Source organism: Hydra vulgaris, chromosome 04, assembly GCF_038396675.1.
Source record: "Hydra vulgaris chromosome 04, alternate assembly HydraT2T_AEP".
Lineage (NCBI taxonomy): Eukaryota > Metazoa > Cnidaria > Hydrozoa > Anthoathecata > Hydridae > Hydra > Hydra vulgaris.
Genome location: NC_088923.1, coordinates 46,607,672 through 46,632,500, shown reverse-complemented (window position 1 = coordinate 46,632,500; position 24,829 = coordinate 46,607,672). Strand labels below are relative to the sequence as shown.

General features: G+C 26.9%; 2 protein-coding genes across 8 annotated transcripts in view; one reads left to right on the top strand and one right to left on the bottom strand.

Moving 5' to 3' along the window:
- Positions 1-24,829, top strand: part of LOC105845222 (synaptonemal complex protein 2) — a 126,035-nt gene that overhangs the window by 90,855 nt on the left and 10,351 nt on the right. For all 6 annotated transcript variants that reach the window (XM_065796472.1, XM_065796470.1, XM_065796471.1 and 3 more), the window contains 6 exons: positions 8,746-8,815; positions 9,858-9,897; positions 14,075-14,169; positions 16,831-16,921; positions 17,238-17,296; positions 23,961-24,039. In XM_065796472.1, coding sequence (XP_065652544.1) covers positions 8,746-8,815; positions 9,858-9,897; positions 14,075-14,169; positions 16,831-16,921; positions 17,238-17,296; positions 23,961-24,039 — 434 coding nt within the window. The remainder of the gene's footprint in view (positions 1-8,745; positions 8,816-9,857; positions 9,898-14,074; positions 14,170-16,830; positions 16,922-17,237; positions 17,297-23,960; positions 24,040-24,829) is intronic.
- Positions 18,996-20,786, bottom strand: LOC136079097 (uncharacterized). 2 transcript variants are annotated; one of them, XR_010637940.1, is made up of 3 exons: positions 19,984-20,786; positions 19,549-19,865; positions 18,996-19,254 (listed from the first exon to the last, which is right to left on the bottom strand). XR_010637940.1 is itself a non-coding variant. In XM_065794817.1 (2 exons), exons 1-2 carry the CDS (start codon positions 20,765-20,767, stop codon positions 19,645-19,647), a joined length of 1,005 nt encoding a protein of 334 aa, XP_065650889.1. In that variant the 5' UTR covers positions 20,768-20,786; the 3' UTR covers positions 18,996-19,644. The 2 variants fall into 2 exon arrangements, 1 of the variants encoding a protein (XP_065650889.1); XM_065794817.1 differs by having other exon boundaries at positions 18,996-19,865.

Genomic DNA, 24,829 nt, shown 5'->3' with positions numbered 1-24,829 from the left:
TAATCATGGTCCTTAAAGTAACTTTTCTTCTGTTGAGTCTTATCTCTTGCAAGTTCACCAGACCTACTTGCTCTTTGTGAGACTAATTTGAGTTTGGTTGTCTCTTCTTGCGATCTTAGTGATAATGGTTATCTTCCTTTATTTCGAAAAAGACTCCCAAGTCACATGCTTGGCCTATGCATTTACATTTACATTATTTCTAATCAAATTGATAAAGCCCTTTCTCTTTAACCCTCAGCCATTATTGTTGCTGTTGGTGAATTTAATGCTCATCAAATTAAATGGCTTAGCTTTAGTGTCAGTGAGTCTGCAGGCATTAAGGCCCACAACTTTTGTCTTTCTCAATCTCTAACACAAATAGTCGATTTTCCAACTTGCTTTCCAGACAATCTGAATCATTTATCTTCTCTACTTGACTTATGTCTTGTTTCTGATCCTATTCAGTGCTTAGTTTCTCCACATTAACCCTGGTTGGTGCTTCTGATTGCGGTTTGTTCTCTCTAAAACCATCACCTCATTCTTCTTCTTCATCAGAATCCCCTATCATGGTACCTCTTACAACTACCTTAAAGCTGACTGGGACTCCTTCCTTAATTTTCTTCACGATGGCCCTTGGGTAGAAATAAATTTGTCTTTCTGCTACTGATAAATGTGCTTCTTATGTAACTTCTTGGATTCAGGCTGGCATAGAATCTTTTCTTCTCTCTCGACAATGCTCAAACCTCATTCTTCTCCATGGTTTTCCTCTCATTGTGCTCCTGCAATTCCATATCTATCGGCAAAACAGTTCTCCAGAAAGCAGACGTCTGTTTACTATTGCTGAAAATATTGTAAAAAAGTTTTTTCTAATCCCAAAGCCCATTCTCAGGTCACAAAGTCTCAAATTTCATCTAAAAAATTAGACTCCAGAGACTTCTGAAGAATCTTTAGCAGTATCTGTAATAAGGACAATTATGCTATTCCTCCTCTCTTGCATGGTTCAGATTTTTTTTATACCTAAACTAAAGACAAAGCCGAATTGTTTGCAAAGAACTTTTCATCAATCTCATTTCTTGATTCACTTATCATGTCCTACCTGATATAGTCGACAAACAGGTTGATGCATTGCTTGACATTTGTATCACTCCAATTTGTATCTAAAGTGATTTCCTGCTTAGACTTTTCTACAGCTTGTGGTCTGTAGAACATACCTGTAATAGTCTTGAAGCTGTCATCTATACTTTCTAAACTATTTATTTAGTGCTTATCAGAGTCTTTTTTTCCGGCCTGCTGGAAAGCCAATTCTGTTATCTCTTTTTTCAAAAATTCTGGAGAATGATCTAACTTGTCTAACTACCATCCCATTAGTCTTCTATCATAAGCAAGGTTTTTGAGTCTTTAACTAATAAACACTTAATCTCTCATCTTGAATCTAATAGCTTACTTTCTGATTGTCATTATGGATTTCAATCTTCTCATTCTACTGCTGATTTGTTAACAGTAACAACTAATCAGTTTTATTGTGCATTAGGTAGATGTAGAGAGGTTAAGGCTATTGCTCTCAACATTTCTAAAGTTTTTGATAAAGTTTGGCATGCTGGTCTTCTCCATAAGCTCTCTTCTTATGGTGTATCAGGTAACATCTTTAAGATTATTGAATCCTTCCTTACCAATTGTAGTATAAAATTTGTACTCAATGGACAGCACTCTTCTTCATTTCCTGTAACTTTAGGGGTTCCTCAAGGTTCCATCTTTTGCCCTATACTTTTACATAGGGTGGGGATTAAACTCGGAACTTCTCTCTTATGAGGCTCTTATGATCATTTAAATTAAGACTACACAATATTAAGTTCACCTGATTTATAAATCAATTTAAATAAAGGTGTAAACTTACGCCTAACAATAACATAGTGTAATGTTTATATATAATAGTGTATGATAGTAATGTCATATAATCTGGAACATTGTATAACATTGTATAAAATTTTCTGCAAAATAATGTTATATTGTATGATAAAATAAATCTGTAATATTGTATAATATAATGTCATCTGTAGATATTTGTTTAATATTATATAATCTATAATAGTACTATATATTATAATCTGTAATATTAAATGATATAATGTACATAATACATAACATGTACATATTATTTTAAATTATATGTATAAATTACAAGAGTGAATAAAATTTAAATTCGGTAACTTGAGTACTCCATTTCTGCTTTTCTGTGAAGTTCTCTGTGGTATCATCTGAACTCTGAAGTTGAGAACCTTGTTAGAGTTTTCAACATATTATGGTATACAGATTCAGAGCATTGCTCTGAAAACACTCCCAATAACAGTTCTATTTAAGAACATAAGATGATGTTCAGTTAAGTGATCTATCCCATGAAAAGATTGCGATTGAATGCAGTCTTCACATATTTTTGAGTTTCCTTAATTAACATTTAAATTAATATATACCGTTTAACATACAAAAAATTTATGTTATTTTAACTATAAGTAAATATAAATAGAATGTTTCCCTCTTTGTTTAACTAATACCTTTAAATTCTTTATATATGTTGCTATAGCATCAGCATAACTTTTATGGAGTCTCAAAGCACATGTTTACTACTAAATGTCAATTTAGTGAAATTGATTTAATTTCAATGAAGGTTTCATTTTAATTATAATTAAATAGTTTTTAAAATATATAAATATAATACATAGAATGTATTTACCTGCAGAAAATGATTTAACTTAACAACAAGATTGGGCAGTAGCTTTCAAATTTTGTTAGCATTGTCTAGCAACAGATGAAATAACATGTCTGGCTTGAAATAGTTTTCAGGATTGACTGTTTTCTAATCTATAGACTTTTGATTTTAAAAGTTTATAGATTAGAAAACATTAATTTTATTTAACAGAAAGTGAAACATTATATTGATCAAAAGCATTTGAAATTTGAAGTTTTTTTTGTCATCATCAAGGTCAGAGGTTACTTGTAATAAATTATTTTGAATTTCATCTTGCACATTTTTCATTTATTGTTTTAAAAAAGCATTTTCAGATCGATAGTTTTGCATAGTAAGTTTAATTCTAAGAGTTGAAGTTTAAAATTAAATAAAATTAAAAAAAATAATATTGCTTATAGATAACTAGCAGAAAGCAACCCGTAATACGGGTTATGGTCGGTCTGTTACATAATTAATTTATAGAGGCTGTTTTCCACAATTTAAAGTTGCAAAACCTTAACTAATACCCTTTTAGAAAAATGCCTTCAAATTAAAAAAATTAAACCATCTGTAAAATTAACATAAAAAGTATGAGGAGGTAAAATAATTTACCAATTATTTAATGTTATTTGATTAATTTACAACGGTCAAATCAGTGTAAGGCAGAACCATTTTCCTTGACATTCCTAAGTTCAACACAATATGCTTTTAGTTACTTACACAAAATAATAACACTTCATCATGCTTTAAATTGACAAAAACAAATCAAGGAGCCAAACTATAAACATTAAAGATAAAAAATCAAATTGAGATATAAATGAATTGCATTTATATAGCTAAATATATTGTCTCGCCTTATAGTAAATTTTAAAAACAGTGAGTTCAATAAATTAAACTACCAATTAATTATTTTTAACAATTGAATGTAGCATCATTATATTATGATAGTTGGGTAATGAATCAATTTAATATATATAAGTTTAATTGGTGAAAAAACAATTAAAATTTTAAATAATAAATGACCAAAATAAATCAAATATACAACATAATATATTATTAAAAAAAAAATTAAAAATTAAAAAAAAATAAAAATTAAAAAAATCACAGAAGAAAAAGCGGCAACAAAAAAGTTATAAATATCTACACTGATAGAAGACATTTACAACCTCTTGGTTGCTGTTTTTTCTTTGGTTTCTCTTAACATCCCGATATGGATAAGCCCTCCATTTGAAGGAGGGCTCATCCATACCGCCATTACTACACCACTTATTGAAGGACCTCTCCAAGAGAGCCCCTGGGTGTTTGGAGCAATAATTTCTGTAGTGCTCAAATCTAAAATCACAAAAGCTCTCAAGTATTAATGACTCTAAAATTACGAATAGAAGAATATAATAAAAATTATAAATATTTGCAATTTTATTTAATCAAAATATAAAGCCTAACCTCACCATTTTTAAAGGATGAAGAGGATGCTGAAAATATTTAAAAAAAAAAAAGAGAGTAAATTAAAAAGAGTTAAACGTGAAAAATTTTATTTTAATAAAAATAGCATCTTCAAAGTTTTCTTTTAAAGCTCTAGGACTTCCTACATAAGTTGATGGCGAAACTACAACACGCCCTGGTCTAACATTATGATTATTTCCAAGGTTGTTTACATGTTCGTGTAAGGCATCATACTGCTCGCTTCTCAGTTTGTTTTGGTTATGTCTGATGAAATGATGCTGGCCTTCAATTTTAACATACGCATCAACAGCATGTTGCTGAAACAGTTTTTTGCCATAAAAGAGTGAAGAAAAATTGTCTAACTGAAAGTTTATAATTGTAATACTGAGATAATGTAACATGATTTCTAACCAATGTAACTCGTTCAGAGTTGTAAACCAATTGATTATGCCAACCAGTATCACCCCTTGGAAAAAATAGAGAATAAACCATAGGATCTAAGTTGGCAGACATACTTGATATAGTTTTAAGAGGATGACCTCTTGGGTAAATAACAACTTCCCTGGAAGCAGGGGGTGCACCATCTTCACCAACAAATACAACTGCAACTTCATTATGTGAAGGGAGATTATAGCAATGTCTATCTTGCCCTTCAAGTAAAGTTTTACAACTGACACTGAGCGACCTACTATAGCTGCTCAATGAATTTCTTCATCTTCCACTTCAGCCAGGTTCTCTTAACTAATAATAGTTTGCAATCAAAACATTAAATCATTTAAGCAAAGATCATTACCACATTGTTGTATTCTAAATTTTACTGCTGCAAGTGGATCATAGATGTATAGTTGACAATATGTTGGCGGAACATCTTGATTTGGCAGATTCATGATTCATGAGTTGAACTACATTAGCTTTAAATGAAGCAGAAGAAAGACAGGCATTATAATTTCTAATATATTTAAAAAAATTCAGATTGGCATTTCCATCTTCATAATTTGCTTTAAATAAATCTTGTAAATCTTGTGGAAATGGTGAAGGTTGCGACAAAACTACCTTTTCATTTTGGCAACATAAAAAATGTGTTTCATCATCAATTTTCTTAGCACCACAATACTGACAAATATAATTCATTTCTCCTAAATAATTATAATCTGGAATAGTATTACTTCTTGCTATAAAATGCATTCATTCGCATCTAGCAGCAATTTTAGCATTCTGTCGATTATTAATTTCATCTTGCCTAATTCTGAGACAATTATTTTCAACTTGCCTAACCAAGCTCTCCTCATTTGGGTTCAAATTATTTGCTTCTTGCCGAGCAGCATTTCTAGCATTTTGTTGATTATTAATTACATCTTGCCTAAGCCTATCTCTTTCATTTCTGCAATGATTATTTTCAACTTGCCTAACCAAGCTCTCCTTATTTGGGTTCGAATTACTTGCTGCTTGCCGAGCAGCATTTCTAGCATTTTGTTGATTATTAATTTCATCTTGCCTAAGCCTATCTCTTTCATTTCTGCAACAAATAACTTGCCTATTAACATTTCCATTTTCTAAACTAATATCTGCTTCTAGCCTAATATCATCCATTTAAACTTCACTTTTAATTGAAAGTAGTAACAAAAATTCTTAAACGAATTTCGAAGATTGTGATCTTTCCTATATAATTTTTTTTCTACTCTAAATAGCACACACAAATAATTTTTATATATGCTAAACTCTCATTTTAAATAAATTATACAATAATCTTATGACTTTAAAAAAATGTTTATATTAACTAGGAGATGTTTGAAAAAAATTAAGTTAGCTAATAATAATTTAAAAAATTATTAAAAACCTGCAATTTTAATAACAAACATTCTGCTAACACAGAAAAATTTAAAAAAAGAGCGTTGTAAACCCTTTTTTGCAAACTTCAATATTATTTCTTTAAAAAAATTATTAGTAAACGTTTTTAAAAAATTCACAAAACTTTACAATATTTTGTTCTTCTATACCACATAAATACATCATTTGATAAATCTAAAATAAAAAATGTAACGAATAAGTAAATAAATAAGAAAAACATTACATACAAAAAATGAAAATCAATGTACCTTATAGAGAAAAGCTGTTGTGATTACCAGAGTAGTAGTTGTTAAATATTATTATTTCATGTTAACTTTTAGAAAATAATTTATGCATGATTCCAAAATATTTATAGCAAAATCATGTAATAAACAGCGCTAAAGTTAAAAAATCAAATTGAGATAAAACAAATTCTATATATGGCAAAATAATTTGTCTTTGCTTTTAGTGAATCATTAAAAGCAGTGATTTTCAATAATAAAATTACCTATTTATCATTTTTAACAATAGACACCAACGTGAAGGTAAGCCAAATATCTATCAACTCAAAAGATAACAAAAAAAACAACATCACATCAACAACACACAACAATAGCACACACCATAAGTTAATATAATATGCATGTTACATAACTTAAGTAACATAACATTCATATATAACAGAACATAAGTAAGATTACTCAAAATGTTATTAAAATACATTATTATGTATTTTCAGAATCATTAATAGTAAAGGCTTGAAAACACCTAGACCTAAAGCAGTAACAGTTTGACACTAAACACTGTCATGTAACCCTCTGTTGTAAGTATATCTACATGTTTACCAAGTCACAGCACTTTAAAAACATGGAAACAACATAATATAAACATATGTACCAACTATAAACACAATATATATTTAACCTTATATACATATTAAAACACGTTTATAAAACAATTATATAACACATATAAACACATACACAAACAATAAAAAAACACTTTACATTATTATAAAAACACATCGATAAAACAACTATAAAGCACATATTACCACACAGACATACTTATCAAAAAAGCATATATGCAAACAATAAACATGTGCAAACAAAAATTTTAAAATGACGTGAGAAAATTTTCATGAGAAAAGATTCAAAGTAAACAAAATATATATATACAAACAATACTCTTTACCTTTACCTTTTTTAATTTTTCTGTAATCCTCATAACAAAATTTAACCTTTACATACAATAGCATGAGACACGTCATGTCAGTGTTCACACAAAATTTTAATTTATTTTTCTAAATTTTCTAAAAAAGAACAGAAATAGTTAATAGCATCACAGAAATTTTAAAGTAGAAATAACCAATTTTATGGAAATAGCATTAGTATAACTTTTTTGTTATACTAATGCTATTTCCTATTTTTGTTATACTAATGCTATTTACCCCTATTTTCCTTTTAAAAAATAAAATATAAGCCCAATAAAAACAAAACTGCTGAAAAAAAAATAAAGCTAAAAGAAAAACTAAAACAAACAAGATAATTTTTATAAAAGCTTAAAAAAAAAAAAGTCTTTTTATTTATAGCAGATGAATATATTTTGAAAAGTAGAAATGTTAAGCAAGATTTTTTTAAAACAAACAAAATGTAAACGATTTAAAAAATTAAAAGGAGTGATCCTTTCTACTTTATATCAAAAGATATAGCAAAAGATTGTATTGTAAATTAGTGTTGTAGGTGAATGTTGTTTACTTTAAAAACTTTGAGCAAATCTTTTGATATAACAAGTTTCCATGATTTTAACTTAAGGGGACTGACACGATCTACAAATTTTGAGAACAATTTATAAAAATAGTGTACATCGTTTAGAACTTTGTCTACTTCACTGCAATCTTTTTTCAAGTTAATACTTAATGTTGAAAGTCATGTCTTTGCTAAGGAACTTGAAAAAGAAAAAAGAAAATATATATATATATATATATATATATATGTTAACACACACTTAAATATTTGAACACTTAGCTTACTTCTATTAACTTTGTGTTCTTCAAAATGCCTCTTGCAAACATGTAAATATTCACTGGCAGTTTGTTTTCTTAAAGCCAAATCAATTAAACAATCTTTTGTGATAATCTTGATCCATTTACTCCTATATTGAACATTACAATCATCCTGACCTTTAGGAAGACTGAATATAGATATACCGTGTGAATAACGAGAAGTTATCCAACTATATATTGAACAATTTGTTGCAGGCATTGTTTTTTTAGTAAAAATCTTTAAAAAAAAATTTTTGTTTTGCACCTTTATGTAGGCTGGGTACTAAAGCGGACTTAGAACGTGTTTTCAGACTATTTGTTGTTATAACTATGAACAAATAGTTCACTATTAGTGTGTTCAAAAATAAATGAGTTTTTAATAAATAAATAAAATATACTCATAATTCTTTGAATTTTTATAGTTTTTATAAATTTTGAGACACTTAAGCTACCCCTGAACATAAGAGTTTATTGCCCAAACTTTTTATACAGTGTTTCTTTATTATAAGGAGCAGATTAGGGGGGTAAGATATTAAAAAGAAAAAAAACAAAAAATATTTAGCTTTTAAGTTCCACCTTAATACTGCTATATACTTTTATATACTTACTTATATATACTGTTATATACAAAGTAGAATTATTTGTATCTGGTTCATTTTTACACTATTTTTGGTACAATTTTAACTAATTCTCATGTTTGTTTTATCATTTTATAAATGACATTTTATAGATTGCATAAGCCCACCAGATGTTTACACTCCGGATTCCAAAAGACCTTTTATGCTTTGTAAAAGTGTTGGGTAAGGTTTTTGATTTGTTTCATATGTTATAAAATATGTTGTATTTTTAAAGATAACAAAGATTATCTTGTCTCAAGGACTCAAGAACTGTATATATGTGTGCTTGTATAAGTTTGACAGTTTTCCATAATGTTACAGCTCAAAATTTCATGAATTCTAAGTTCTTATGTTTTGAGCAGGGCAAATGGGAGATAAAACTGAAAATAGAGGTTGATTGTATGAAGTAAAGTTTTGCTAATAATTTATTTCAATTATGAGATATGAAGTAGAAAGAATGAGCTGAGGTACCATTGATTGTCTTTGTATGATGTATGAATTAGAAGGATGAACTGAGGTACCATTGATTGTCATAGTATAATGTATGAATTAGAAGGATGAAGTTAGGTACCATAGATTGTCTTAGTATAATGTATGAATTAGAAGGATGAAGTTAGGTACCATAGATTGTCTTAGTATAATGTATGAAATAGAAGAATGAACTGAGGTACTATTAATTGTCTTAGTATGGTGTATCTATTATAGCAAAAGCAGTGTGTCACAGTTTTATAAAATCAGCAAAAGTCTAATGATTACAGTAAAATCATAGGTTTAGCTTTAAAAATTGTCATAAAGGAATACCATCTAATTAAATAATTTCCTTGTGCTTTGTGATAAGACCACATGGTTTTTGAGATTCCTTTTTAAAAATAGTGTTTTTACATTGAAAATGATTTTATTAGGTATCCTTAAAAGTCAAAAAATAACTGTTTAGGTCAGGCATTTATAAGGTATGGCAATGAAACATTATTTATTAAGGTACTACACATCTCAATTAAGAATAAATTATTATCCAGTGGCTGTGTTTGTTGATTTTAAAGATTGGAAATATTGAGTCTTAGAAGGTGCTCTAAAAAAAGTTGTGTTGGCATGAAACATAAAAAAACGGTTTTAGCTTGTCAAGGCATTATAGTTTTTGTAGTAACAGAAAATAAAAAAGATATAATAACTTTGAAAGAATGTGTATTTAAAATAATATTTTTACTAATAAATTCTTTTATTTTAGTTATAATGACAGTAATATCACTTCAAGAGATTTAATGAAGGTAATTTTTGTTTGGGTTGGTATAAAGTAATTTTATGAGAATTAATAAAAAAATTTATTAAATTAATTAATTTTTTCAATTAGTTCTTTCTAATAGTTTAAACATTTTTTCTTTTACTGAAAAAACAGTTGTAATCAAAGTGAATTTGCTCATAGAAGAGTTGTGACACATAAAGTTGTTAGAAATTTGAAATATATTAAGTTAATCCTTAGAAAGTTAATCCTTAAAAAGTTAATCCTTAGAAAGTTAATCCTTAGAAAGTTAATCCTTAGAAAGTTAATCCTTAGAAAGTTAATCCTTAGAAAGTTAATCCTTAGAAAGTTAATCCTTAGAAAGTTAATCCTTAGAAAGTCAATCTTTAGAAAAATTTATTTATTAAAGGAATCTTTTAAAACAAAAGATTTGACACAATAATAATATCAGAAATATGCTGTCTCAAATTAAATTTAAACTTCTTATACTTAGCAAACAAAAGTGAGTACTCCATTATATATTTCACACTAAAATTACGAATTTTCTTCAAGTTTTTATAGAGCACATTCAAGACTTTAGATTTGATGATCTGCTATCATTATTTTACTTTTATTACCAGATACACTCATTAATCATAGTTGTGAAATAGTAATTTTAAATAAAAAAACATGTATATAAAATAAAAAATATATGTATAATATAAATAATATTTTTACACGCACAAACATAACACACACACACACAATTTCTTATGTTAAAGCTTAACATTTGCTAATCATCAGCAAGTTGTTAATGATTCTACCATATTTTTACCCTTATATTTTTTTATAATAATCTCTCTTTTTTTTTTCCTTTTTTTTTTTCCTTTTTTTTTTATTAATTGTATTTGCAGAGCATACTTGTTTGTTTAAGTTTAAAAATTTGAGATTGGCTGTAGGATAAACACATAAACAAAACATAGTTTATTATATATTATGTCCTACTTCCTCTTCTGCAGATATAAGACATGTTTATTTAACCAGGCAAGTTTTGTATTGAAAAGGTGTTAAAATTAAGATAAAATTTTATAGTTAATGAAAATATAGCTTTTTTAGGGGGGTTATAAAGTTATTCCATTTTATTCATAAAGGGGTCATTTACTTCTTGCATTTGATATAATTTTTTAAATATGCAATATAGTTTATAATAATATTACAAAAAATAAAGTTAGTGTTGAATTTAAGATTATTGTGAAAACTAGATCAATCAGTAATAAGAAGCGTACACATCACATGACTTTGTTTTTTTACTGATTGGTCTGGTTTTGGGATAATATATTCAATATTTGTTAGGGGGGTCACTGTTTTCTGTTAAATCTCAAAAGAGGGTGCTGGACTAAAAAAGGTTGAGAACCACTATTTTAAATGTTTTACACGTTGGAACTTTTTTTTCTCAATTGAAGTTATTTATTACAAAATTGCATCAAAACCCAAGAGATTAATTAGATAAATACTAACAAGAAGAAAAAAATTTAAAAAATGTGACAAATGTTCAAAAAGGTCAGCTAGAGGCGGTTTAAGTGGAACTTTTGGCGGAAGTTGAAAATTTCAAAAAATTAATTGAAGCGCAAAAAAAAAAAATTGAAGTTCAAGATTCAGAAATAAATTGTTGAAAACTGAAAGTTGGAAATCAGCAAAATATATCTGAGGGTGTTCCAGAAATAAAGCACCAATAGAACAACTTATAGTTGTAAATGCTACTATGAATGAACAGAAAAAACGAGAAAGGAGCTTAACAAAATTTTGTTATATTTGGATTGCGGGAGTCTCAAAAATCAAATTTAGAAGAAAAATCTAGAGAGGACAAAGATAAAGTAAACCTAATTATAGAAGATATTGGTTCTAAAGTTAGGGCAGTTTTTATTAAAAGACTGAAGTAAAGTAATTCATTAAAACCAGGACCAATACTTGTTGATCTACAGGATGCATCGGAGTGCAATTCACTATTGCTTTGTGCTAAAAAATTGCAAAAAATAATTACAATTTATGAAAAAGTTTATTTCTGCTGCTGTTAAATCTCGCCTGATTTAACAGCAGCAGAAAGACTAAACAATTTCAATTTGAGAAAAAAATGGAACCAGCTTAATAATGACTTAGACGCTACTTCTCCCTTTTGATATGCAGTCTGTGGCAATCAAGTTGTTAGATTCGAAAAGCAACTTTAAGAAAATAAGTTCTCTCGATAATATATACATATACAAATGCTACAGCCCTTAATAATAAAATGGTTGAACTAAAACTTGTATGCTCTCTCATAAAACCAAGCGTTTTTAGAATTACAGAGACCTGGTTCAATGACCAATCAGTCACCAAAGTATCTAGTTAGTTGTATATATAGACCAAAAGAATTTATAAATATTGAGAAATTCTTTAGACTTTGTTAATTTGTTAAAAATAGGAGATTTTAACTATCCAAATATACAATGGTCAAATGGTCATGTACAACTTATTAAAAATAACAATGATTCCATAGAGCAAAAATTTTATGATTTAGTTAGTGACCTACATCTCATACAACATGTGGAAAGAAAGCCAATAATACCTTCGATTTAATTTGAATGATGAAAACATAGTTATAGTTTAAAAACAAGTACTACTCTTAGCAATTTTATAAAGGGTCGTTTAATGATAAAATTTCAAATACACTATTAAAGAGTACATTAAATTAAAACCAAAATACATCTTTGACTACAATAGTGCGGCTTATGATTCTATATCAAAAACATTTAATGAAATTGATTGAAATAGTTCCTTTAAATAAATTTCTGTTCAAAATATGTACTTTACTCTTTTATTACATTTATTTAAAGCATGTAACAACTTTATTCCTATAATAAATTAAAATTCAAAAAACAGAAAAATTCCTTGTATAAATTGCTACTTAAAGAATTTTTTTTTGTTTTCTTTGTTAATTCACCTCCCCAAGGCCAGGAAGGGCACTACAGATGAGGAGGCTACTTAATTGTGTTTATAACCCTCTCTCAACTCTATAACTCCAAAACACAAACTTTGACAAACAAGGCCCCTGCATGGAGAAACAAGTTGAGCATGGTAAAATCAGGGACGTGGTGGGGATCGAACTCGGAACCTTTTGCTTATGAGCAAGCGCTCTACCACTACACCACTATCACATAATTTTATAATCATATAAGAAATAAAACGATTTTAAGATACAAAAATTATGCTTTAAACTGGAGTGACAAAAAATTATTATACAAAAATTATTATACAAAGATTGCTGCAAACAAGTCAGCTTTTTCAAAATTTCTTAAGCTAGAAAACAATATGAAATAAAACTTGTTCACAAGTATAAAAAAATTCTAAACTCTTTTATAACTATGATAGTTATCAAAAAAATGTAAAAAATTTTATAAAATCTATCAAAAATAATAATCGTTGCATTTTTAATGATCCAGTTTCAATTGCTGATGTAGTGCATCCGAAACTTCATACTGTTTTTACAATGGAGGGTGATGGACAATTACCTGTTTTCCCCCCTCAATTTAATGGTAAAATTGATTTTGATTTTTCTATAAACATAATTAAAAGTGTTAAGTTAAAACTACAGAAATAAAATTTGATAAATCAATGGGACTTGATCTTGTGCATCCAAAACTTTTATAATACTGCTCAGATTCACTGGTCCTTCCACTAACTTTAATTTTTAAAGCATCTATACATTGCGGCATACTACCATTTATAAGATCGTCTTGTCAAACTTAATTTAACAACCTGGAGCAGAGAAGATCCAGAGGAGACATGATACATGAGCACAAAATGTTTAAAGAAATAGAAAAAAGTAATCTTGTTAATCCACCATTATTTAAAAATTTAAACACTAGAGGTCACAAATTGTGTCAAAGTGTGCAATTCACATTTGCTGGTAATAGTTATGATAAGTTTGATTATTATAAAAATAAAAGATAATCTTGATTTTATAATAATTTCAAAGTAATTTTTTTTTTAATTTAATTTTTATTTTTTAAGTTTGTATCTATTATTTTAAAAATAATGATAAAATTTAAATTTCTATATCTTTGTAATAATATAATATATTTATTTACTAAATTATATATTATTTATATAATATATTATTTAGTACTTATATTTTTTGTAACTAATATGGTTTTTAAGAAGTATGTTTTGAATTATTTTTTGCTTTTTAGGAAAATAATATATCTGTTGATAAATTTATTTGTAAAGTGGCAAAGGTTACTGAAAGAAGGCTTCAATTGTATTTAGCAGAATGCATGGAAAATAGGTGCTTGAAAGAAATTTTCTATTAATAAACACTTAAATTTAGTTTGAAATTTTTTTTTAACTATTAAAATTTAATTTTTATAATTTTTATAAAATTTAGGATAACTCTTACCTCCAAAATTATTAGGGTATTAAGATAACTCTTACTTCCAAAATTATTAGAGTATTAGGGTAACTCTTACCTCCAAAAGACGTTAGAGTTAGGCAAAATGTTTTTATTTTGAAATTTTTTTAGTTACAAATGTTTTTCAACAACCGAAAATCTCTCTATAAATTCTGTTTATTTGAAATAAGAAATAAAAAGTATGATTGAAGGTTTTAATGATAATTATTTAAAGAAACGTATTATAAAATATTTATTTGAGAGTTTAAAGAAGTTGAATTTGGTTGACATGAAAAATGGCTTATTAAGTATATAAGCAATATTGATATTTGGTATGCAATTATTATCATTATCACTGATATGAATCAATTTAGAGAAATTGAATTTGGTTGACATGAAAAATTTTTTTAGTTTAAAAATTAGTACATCTGGTTGCTTACAAATATAAATTTATAATACATTTAATTACAAATTTACTTTTGTAAGCAACCACAAATTATGATGACTCAAAAAAATGGTTTTAAAAGATAACAGTTATGACTTTAAAAACTGCTTTTTATATTAATCAAGTTAAATCACATGTTTTCTTAGAAAGTTTACAGAATCAAATTTCATGAATTAAATTGTCTCTCTTACTTTTTTTGTCAAATAGAGTAGAAATTTAGTAAAAAAAATAGGTTTTAGGATTTTGAACAAATTCAAATATGTTGATTATATATTTATATAATATTTAGAAAAATTTTTGTGCATTTTAAAAAATGATTTTTTTTATGTTATCAAAATATGGTCTTACTTTTTAATGGTGAAAGAGGCCAGAAGCATAAATCAAGGAAAAATTTAAAGTGATTTCAATTATTTTGGGGTTGAGTTAAAATGTTGAATAAATATTGTGAAAATGTTTTAAATCCCATTGCCATGAGGGTCATTGATTTTGAACTTACAACTGAGTGTTGATCTTACCAAGAGCACTTTACTAAAGTTATAATAAAGAGTAAATAAAAATAAGAGTGTTCATTGCTATTGCAATTGACCTTTAAAAAGGGCTAATAAGAAAAACAACTGTATAGTATAAAGTATATTTATATAATATATATAGAGAGTATAAAACAAAGAGAAAGATGGTAGAACAAAGGGGTGTTGTTCAAAAGTTGTTACGAAAAAATAAACGTATAGAAGGTAAAAATGAAATATGTTTATGTATAAAAATGTAACCACTAATATTTGGACCCCTTAGTATTTGAGATGTTAAAGAATTTTTAATTATTTTTAACAATTTTTGATATTGTGATAAAACCCTTGAAAACTTAAACAGATAGGTTATTTAAAAAACACAATAATAGATTTTTTTATGCTAAAACAACAAGATTCATCTACTATATACTATATATAACCACCTATAACTAATTATATCTAACTATATACTATATATAATTACTATATGCAACCCTTGGAATTAGGGTCAGCATTTGGCAAATCTGACCTAACTGCTGACCTTAAAATATTTGAGGTCAGCAAAAAGTAACTGACCTCATTTTTATGTTTTATGGTAAGACCTTTGTATCAAACTTTTTTTGCCGACCTTTAAAAGATTGAGGTTGGCAAATTATTGCCGACCTCATTTATCGTAGTTCCAAGGGTTGTATATATAGATATACACTTTTTTTTTTTTTTTTTATGTTATTCACCTCCTCAAGGCCATGAAGGCCACTACAGATGAGGAGGCTACTCAATAGTGGTTATAACCCTCCCTCAACTCTATAACTCCGAAACACGAACCTCGACGAACAAGGCCGCTGCGCGGAGAAACAAGTTGAGCGCGGTACTACCAGGGACATGGTGGGGATCGAACTCGAAACCTCTCGCTTCTGAAGCGAGCGCTTTATCACTACACCACTACCGCATCTACATTTACTACATATATATATATATATATTATATATATATATATATATATATATATATATATATATATATATATATATATATATATATATATATATATATATATATGTAAATTATGTTAGTGTATTTTACAAATAGAGTGCTCAATGTTCTTAAAGAACAGAGCAAAAATATATATATATATATATATATATATATATATATATATATATATATATATATATATATATATATATATATAGATCTACTATATACTATATAGATCTACTATATACTATATAGATCTACTATATACTATATAGATCTACTATATACTATATATAACTACCATATACTAAAACAACAAGATTCAAAAACAAAAAAATTTATCACAATATCAATTTAAACAATTTTTAATTCTTAACTTTTTGGTAATTTTTTACTTATAGCAATTTTCAATGTATACCAAATTCAACTTCTTTAATTCAATGCTGGATATGACTCCTAAATCAATATCTGACTTGATTCCTTTAAATTGAAATCCAGACTTCTCTGGATCACAACTCAAAAAATTCCTCTGAATCAAAAATTGTAAAAAGTTTAATAGTGAAATGCATTTACCAATGATTCATTATCATGATTACTGAATTATTTTGCAGTTTTATATTTTTTATTTAGGAGCCTCTCATTAAATAATTTTTCTGAGTTGTACTCAAAAGAACTTCATGATTGGCATTTTACATCTCAGTTAAAAGATGAACAACTTAAGGCGAGTGCTATTTGTTCTTACAATTTGAATATTATACTTCACAATTTTTCTTATTATACTTCACTATTTTATACATATCGGATGAAATATATTCAAGAGATAGAACGTTTAAGTTGACACTTTAATGTAATTTTACCAGTTTTGAGTTTTTAGGTTTTTGTACTTTAAATTTTGAGAAAAAAAAAAAGCAGAAAAAAATTTTTCCTCATTTTAGTCTGAAAAATAAATATGCTACCTAAACTGACATTAGTCCTTTAAGTTGATATTGTGATAAAACCTTTGTTTTAGTATAAAAAGTATATATTTCATTTTTTAGAAAACTTTAAAACAACTAGAGTCAATTATGAATGAGCATATGCATAATGAAAAAAAACAGTATGATTTTGTTTGTTTTTGTTGTAGCACTATTATGTTTTAATTTTACATTAATAAATTTAAAATTTTAAGTATTCGTATTCACCAAAAAAATGTTAAAATAAAAACTATAAATAAGTTAAATCAGTAGTGTTTACTCTTCACTATGTTGTATGTTGCATCAGCTTTTGTGTTATATACTCTACAATAGGTTGTAGCAGTGTGTGTGTATTCTTTATTACAAAGCAGTTTGTACTCTTCAGTAGGGTGTCCCAAAATTATACAAAAAAACACTTTTTTTCAAAACTCCTCTTGTACACCCAAAATTCCTTGTCTATACTAAGGCAGAAGACAAATACATGCTAAAAAATTACTCTCAGATCATTTTAAGTGCTTACTGTAAAATTCCAAAATCTCTATTTTTTAGCTTTTCAAAATATCAAAATAAAATAAATAACAGTGTGATTATTTTGTCCACTAATATATATTAATATTATCATATAGAGAGCTTTAAATATTTATAAGTTCTTTTTGAGTTACATTCTTTGTTACTTTTTTTCTCTCCTCTCTTGCTATCAATAGTATATTTTGGCGCTGTTCTTCCTTTTGAGAATATTTAAAAAAGTCGTTTATTAAGCCAATGTTTCTTTCAGTGCAGTCATTAGTTACACTAAGTCCTTTAACAAAAACTTCAAAAACACCATATGATTCAGTTTTTGAAAAGTTGGGATGAGAAGAAACCCAATCTTTAACTTGATTTGTGATTCCAAGGCGTAAAAATATAAGCCAGCTATCAGCAGTAACAAGTTCTGAAAGCTTGCTGTTTGGTAAGATTAAAACTGGATTAGGTTTTTCCATATTTATATTTTTTTGCTCTGGAACTGGAAAAGAAATTAACGAATTCAAAATCTGATACTTAACAGACATTTCCAAGTGAGAATCAACGAGTGAAAACACAACTATTGCTGGAGAAAGATACCACGAATGTTTATGAAAACTTTTAATCAAAGCATTACCAATATCAGCATTAAATTCATCCTTGATAACATATGCTGCTTTAAAAGCATTAAAATCATAAAGTACAGCGTGTTGAGCGCATCTAGATTTAAGGTACCATGGAGCATAACAAACAGCAACAATAAAGGCACATGTTTCTATTTCTTTTTTATTTTCATCAGGTAAAAAGCTTATAACAGTGGATGTCATCTCTAGTGAAAGAATATACAAAGCATCCGCCATAAATCTTGCTTCGTGACAAGCTCCAGGTTGATGAATTTTAAATTCTTTAAGCTTATCAGATTCGACGTCAAGATAAAAAGCCAAATATTTTACAAGGTGATTATAGTCATTTCTTGGAAAAATTTTATTCTCTAATGAATACTTTGCATAATCTTTAGCTGCTAGCGCCAAGATGTGAAGCTTGCTACCTATTTCGAGCTTGTTCCAATCAAATATTTTCAGTTCTGGAACTCTTGAATTCATAGATTCATGAGAAGTTTCCCAGTTTCTTTGAAAAGCCAAGTACATAGATTTACTTGGACCCTTAGATTTAACTTTAGTGATAGCCTGTATTGCATGATTTATATGAAGTTCATATATGTGGTGACGACACATAAACCAAAACAAACATTTATTAAGAATTTTACTTATTATTATTATAGCTCCGTTTAGTCTACCTGTATTACTTGATGTAGTATCAGCACAGACTCTAATTATATTATCCGCTATTTCAAAGTACTCTAAAATGTTTTGAATAACAATGGCTTGATTTTTTCCTTTAGTGCTCTCTACAGGTATAATTCCAAGTAGGCGATCGTCTTTTGTAGTAAATTCAGGACTGGTAACAGATATAGCAACCCTTTCCTTCTTAATAGTAATTTTTAACTTTTCCTCTATTTCTTTTACCAACTTACTGTCAAAGTGCAAGATCAAATTCTTTCCTGCCATTTCTTCGTAATAGCTTGATCTGATGGTGGTACCTAAATTAAAAAGAATTTATTTCTCTTTATAACTACTATTGATTGTTTTAATATCAGGGTGTTAGCCAAAATTAAACATTATACCACGTTTTTGCTGTATTGGGAATATTTATTGTTGTTGTTCAGGAAAATATTGGAAATTTTCAAGAAATTGTCCTAAAAAACTCAAAATAAGAATCAAAAAAAAAAGTCATTGATTTTTAGGAATTTTGAAACCATTGTGAATTCCCCAATATACACCTTTGGGCTAGCTAACACCCTGAATATAAATATTTTGAATGTAAACAAATCTACCTAAATCTTCAATATACTTGAATCTACTTCTAGCTACTGAGCTTCTAGATATATTTAAGTCATTGACATTTCCGCCTAAAGCTTTAATAACAGCTCCTACATTGTTTGTGAGCGAATGCTGATTCCGCATCTAACACTAACAGGTGTTGTAGCTAATATAAGATTGTCTCTGTCAAACTCTATTGCAATTTCTGAACAGCCCAACTTAGAGTGTTTTTGACGCTTTAGCTTTGTGTGTGTTGGAAGCTGGGTTTCACCCCTTTCTTGAAAATCTAAATCACTATCACTAGAAACTGAAGATTGGTGAGCAGCAGAACCTAAGTAACGAAAAGCAGTAATTACTTTATAAAGCAAATATAAATTTTAATTAAACCATTATTAAGAATAATTATTTAAAAGTTTTCAATTAAAGTTAAAATTTGAGATATCATTTACCTGATGCCTCAAATTCATCTGAGTTATGAGAGATCACTTCATCCATTTCAAAATCAACTTTTCTATCCAATCCAAAATATTCATTAACTCTACATTTTTCTTCATAAGATCTCATTCTTTCATACCTTTTGATTCTCCTTTCAACTCTTTGCTGCATATCAATGTCATATTTATCACTTATTACACCTCTCCTCATTGTTCTTTGATCTTGAAGAAAAGCCAAATCTTCTATAACTGCATCATTCGATCTTGGCATATCTTTATCTGATTTGATTTTATCTTCTATGTTGTTTTGAGAAATATCAAATAAATTCTCAAGAAATTCTTCAAACCGATTTTCGTGATTTTTTTTGGTAATTGTGTTCCAGGAAAGATAACTTGTATTTCGCATAGAAATGTACAGTTTATTTAGTTTAATAAATTTTTTAACAATTTGTACTTCAGAAATTATATACTTTCCAAAACCAGCATATTTCCATATGTTTACAACTTTTCTAAGGCAACATATCTCCATACTTTCATAACAAAAATCTTTGTCATGGCAAACCATATCCCTACTCCCACTCTTTGTTTTGCAAGAGAAATTTTCTTGAGTAGACTTGAACCTTTTACTTTTTTCTGTAATAACATACTGATAATATCGTAGAACTGTTCCATTTGTTGGTAGTTGATGTATGGGAAAAACAAAAATTGGACTTCTGAGAATGTAAAGTGGTCGACGCGGGTTTAAATTAACATTATAGTTGGATTTTTTTATTTTAGCAGTCTTCTTTCTTTTCGCCATAACATAAATATATTTTAATTTTTTTTATAATTAATTTTTATAAATATTTAATTTGTAATAATAAACTACGCAAAATATTCTTTTGTAAAGAGTAACAGTTTGATTCGTTGTTTTTTTATCAGAAAAAAACGATTGGCTTAAGTTTATTTACCTTATTTAATCAAGATTGCGGCTTTCAAAGTTGGTGTATTCACAAGTCGATATTTTAAATAAGATAAAGTTGGTTTAATCAAAATCAATAATTGCAAAGAAAACAACTAATTGTCAAAAAAGTACAAAAATAATACTCAAATAATTATTGTATTAAAAACATATCAGTATATATATATATATATATATATATATATATATATATATACATATTGTTTTTAAAAGTTCTTAATATTTAGAACAGTGATCAAGAAAAGTGTGATAATACTAAGTTATTAAGTTGCCACCATATCCTACTACAAAGCTACCAATATTTTTTTTAATGATTACAAATGTTTAAACTATAAAAAACTACAGTTATTAGAATTGTTAAAAGAGTAAGTTTTTATTTAGAAGAAGTGGAAATATTTGAGTTTAAAAAAAATCAGTATATTTAATAAAATCCCTTTTTTCAAATTTCTACAGTAAGCACTTGAAGTGATCTTAAAAACCTTTTTTCAATACTAGTGGTCTTCTATAAGTGTATAGACAAAGAATTTGGTGTGTACAACTTTTTTTTTTTTTTTCGTATTTTTGGGACACCCTACTCTTCAGTATGTTGTAGCATTGTGTACTTTTCAGTACGTTACACATTAAATCAGCAGTGCATAAAATATGTTGTACGTTACCTCTACAAATTAGTTGACCCATTTACTTTAGTCTTTATTTTAGCCTTTTGCTTTGTTTAATTTTTTATTTACACCTAACTTTTTATATAGTTGTGCATTTATTAAAATGTTTGTTAATTTTTTTTCTTTTCCTTTTAAAGAGTTTTAATTGTTTTATTTCTTTGTTTACACTTATTATTATTATTATTATTATTATTATTATTATTGTTATTATTGCTATTATTGTTATTATTATTATTATTGTTTTTATTATTATTGTTTAATTAAATCTGCAACAAAAAAATCTGTGAAGCTGGTAAAGCAACCAATCCTTGCTATGGTAGATCCTGTATAGACATTTAAACCTCTCGCTTAACAGCTTTCTTGCTAACTGCTGTGACTGAAAGATTTTATTGTGCATTAGATGGAGGCGGAGAGGCTAGAGCTATTGCTAAAGCTTTCAACAAAATTTGGCATGCTGATCTTCTCCATAAGTTTGTTTATATGGTGTACCTGGGAAAGTTTTTGAGATTATAAAATCGTTTCTTTCTAACCGTTTTATTAAAGTCATCCTCCAAGGCCAACACACTTTTTCATTTCCAGGAACCTTTTGGGTACCTCAAGGCTCTATGCTTGTTCTTATTTATGTTAATGATCTTCCTGGCAACCTCACATCTAAAGTAGCTCTTTTTGCCAATGACTCAACTTTATACTACTGTCTTGAAAAAAAATCTTCTCTTTTTGATCGCTTAGAACAAGCTGATCTTGAATCTGATCTCACTTCTGTAACAGATTGGGGTTCACAGTGGCTTGTGAATTTTAACTCCAACAAAACTCAGTTATTTACTGTAAACACCTATTGCTATACTGTCGACATTCCTATATATTAACGAATGGCAACCCTCTTACTGAGTACTCTTCTTTACATTTTATTTTTACATTCTCTACCTCTACAAATCTCTTATTCGTCCCTGTATGGAATAATGTTTTCATATTTGGGTTGGTTCTTCTAATAATGCTCTTTCTCTTCTAGACAAGCTCCAAAAATGCATTTTAAATGTAGCTGGATCTGCTCTGTATGCTAAGCTTGAGCTTCTTTCCCATCATCATAAAGTTGCATCTCTTTCTTTTTTCTACAAATACTATCATGGTCGCTGCTCAAAAGTGTTATTATCTCTAGTTCCATCAACTAAAACTCATTCTTGCTTGACTTGTCATTCAGCAAAGTCTTATTCGTTTACTGTATCTATCCCTGCATGCTTTAAAATTTTTTATTTGTGTAGCTTTTTTCCCTGCTCTTCAATTCTTTGGAACTTTCTCCCATTTTCGTGTTTTCTAAACGTAACCTTTAGTTTTTCAACTTTTCAAGTCTTCTGTCAACCATTTCCTTGCTCTATAACTCTGTTCTTTTTTTCTAGTTGGGAGTGAATTTGAAGAAAAAAAAAATTTATTGAACAATTGTGTAGTAGTGTAACTTTTTCAATAAAAATTTTTAATTAAAAAAAATGTCTGCAAATTAAAAAAAAAAGGTTTAAAATTGAGAAAATCCTAATAAAATAAAAATCCAACCAAATCATTGGTATGAAAAAAATCTATTAACCTAAAATTAATTGAAATTCTATAAACTTTAGCAATATCTATTTTTAATTGTCTCCACATATTTTATAAAAAATCATGTGGTTCAAATTAAAAAATAAATTCTTATTGTCCAATCATTTAAACACTACTTTAGACAACTAATAAAAAAGTGTGCAGCTACATAATCAAACCATAATCACTTAAAAATTTTTTTAAACTTTCAAAATTATTGCACTATAGTAAAACAATTTTTAAACATGTAGTTAAAAAGTTGAAATTATTTTTCAAAGATATAGTTTTTAAAATTATTTTTTATAAAATCAATATTTGAGCTATCTGAAGGAAGTAACACATTGTAGTAATAAAATAAGGAAGAATTATGAACTGGTATTAGTGATGGCTTCTGAAAAATAGAAATTTTTTTTTTGAACTATATTAAATAATTCATTAAAGATCTTTTAATATTTTGTATATTTTGTTGCGCTATTATAAAAACTGCTAATAAATAACTAATTTAATTTTTCATTAGATGTTTTAATGATTTTTTATCTATGCGTATAATTTTATAAGATTTATTAATTGTTGAGAAAATGGTAGGAGTTGCAGATTCAAAGATCTGCAGCTTGTAATATTTTCTATTCACAATTTGTTACCACCAGCAGTGAGATTTAAAACTGCCTTTAATTTTTAAATGACATAAGATATAAACAAATTTTGCATCACAGTTTTGAAGTAAAGTTAAATTTTTTTTTTTCAACTTAAAAACAGTGGTAATACTTTTATTTTGTGTATATAAATATATTTTTTTAATTATTTAGTATAAAACATTTGAGCCAGTTTCATAACAAGTATATTGAAGAGCAACGCAACATTATCAAAGTTAATGAACATAAAAAGGTATTATTACAGCTAAGTATGCAAAGATATTTCTATATATATGTATATGCAAAAATATTTCTGTATATATATATATATATATATATATATATATATATATATATATATATATATTTATATATATATATATATATATTTATATATATGTATATATAAATTATGTTAGTGTATTCTACAAACAGAGTGCTCAATGTTCTAAAAGAACAGAGCAATAATAAATTGTTTTTACTAATTTATATATATGTATATACATATACATATATATACATATACATATACATATACATATATATATATATATATATATATATATATATATATATATATATATATATATATATATATATATATATATATATATATATATATAAATTATGTTAGTGTATTCTACAAACAGAGTGCTCAATGTTCTAAAAGAACAGAGCAATAATAAATTGTTTTTACTAATTTATATATATGTATATACATATACATATATATACATAAATATATATATATATATATATATATATATATATACACATATATATATATATATATATATATATATATATATATATATATATATAAATATATATTATATATATATGTATATATATATATATATATATATATATATATATATATATATATATATATATATATATATATATATATATATATACACACACAAATTGTTGAAAAATTGTCCTAAAGAATAGAAAAATAAGGTGTAATTGCAGTTTTTTAGGGGATCTAAAAAAAAAAAAAATTTCTGCTTTTTTTTTTTTTCCTTAGTAACTGTTATCAA

What these genes read in the sequence shown, in the direction of transcription:
- LOC136079097 (XM_065794817.1), bottom strand. Translation starts at nt 20,767, where the DNA reads ATGGCGAAAAGAAAGAAGACTGCTAAAATAAAAAAATCCAACTATAAT. An exon ending in AGATGAATTTGAGGCATCAG is followed by an intron (nt 19,866 to 19,983) that starts GTAAATGATATC and finishes TTCGTTACTTAG; the next exon opens with GTTCTGCTGCTCACCAATCT.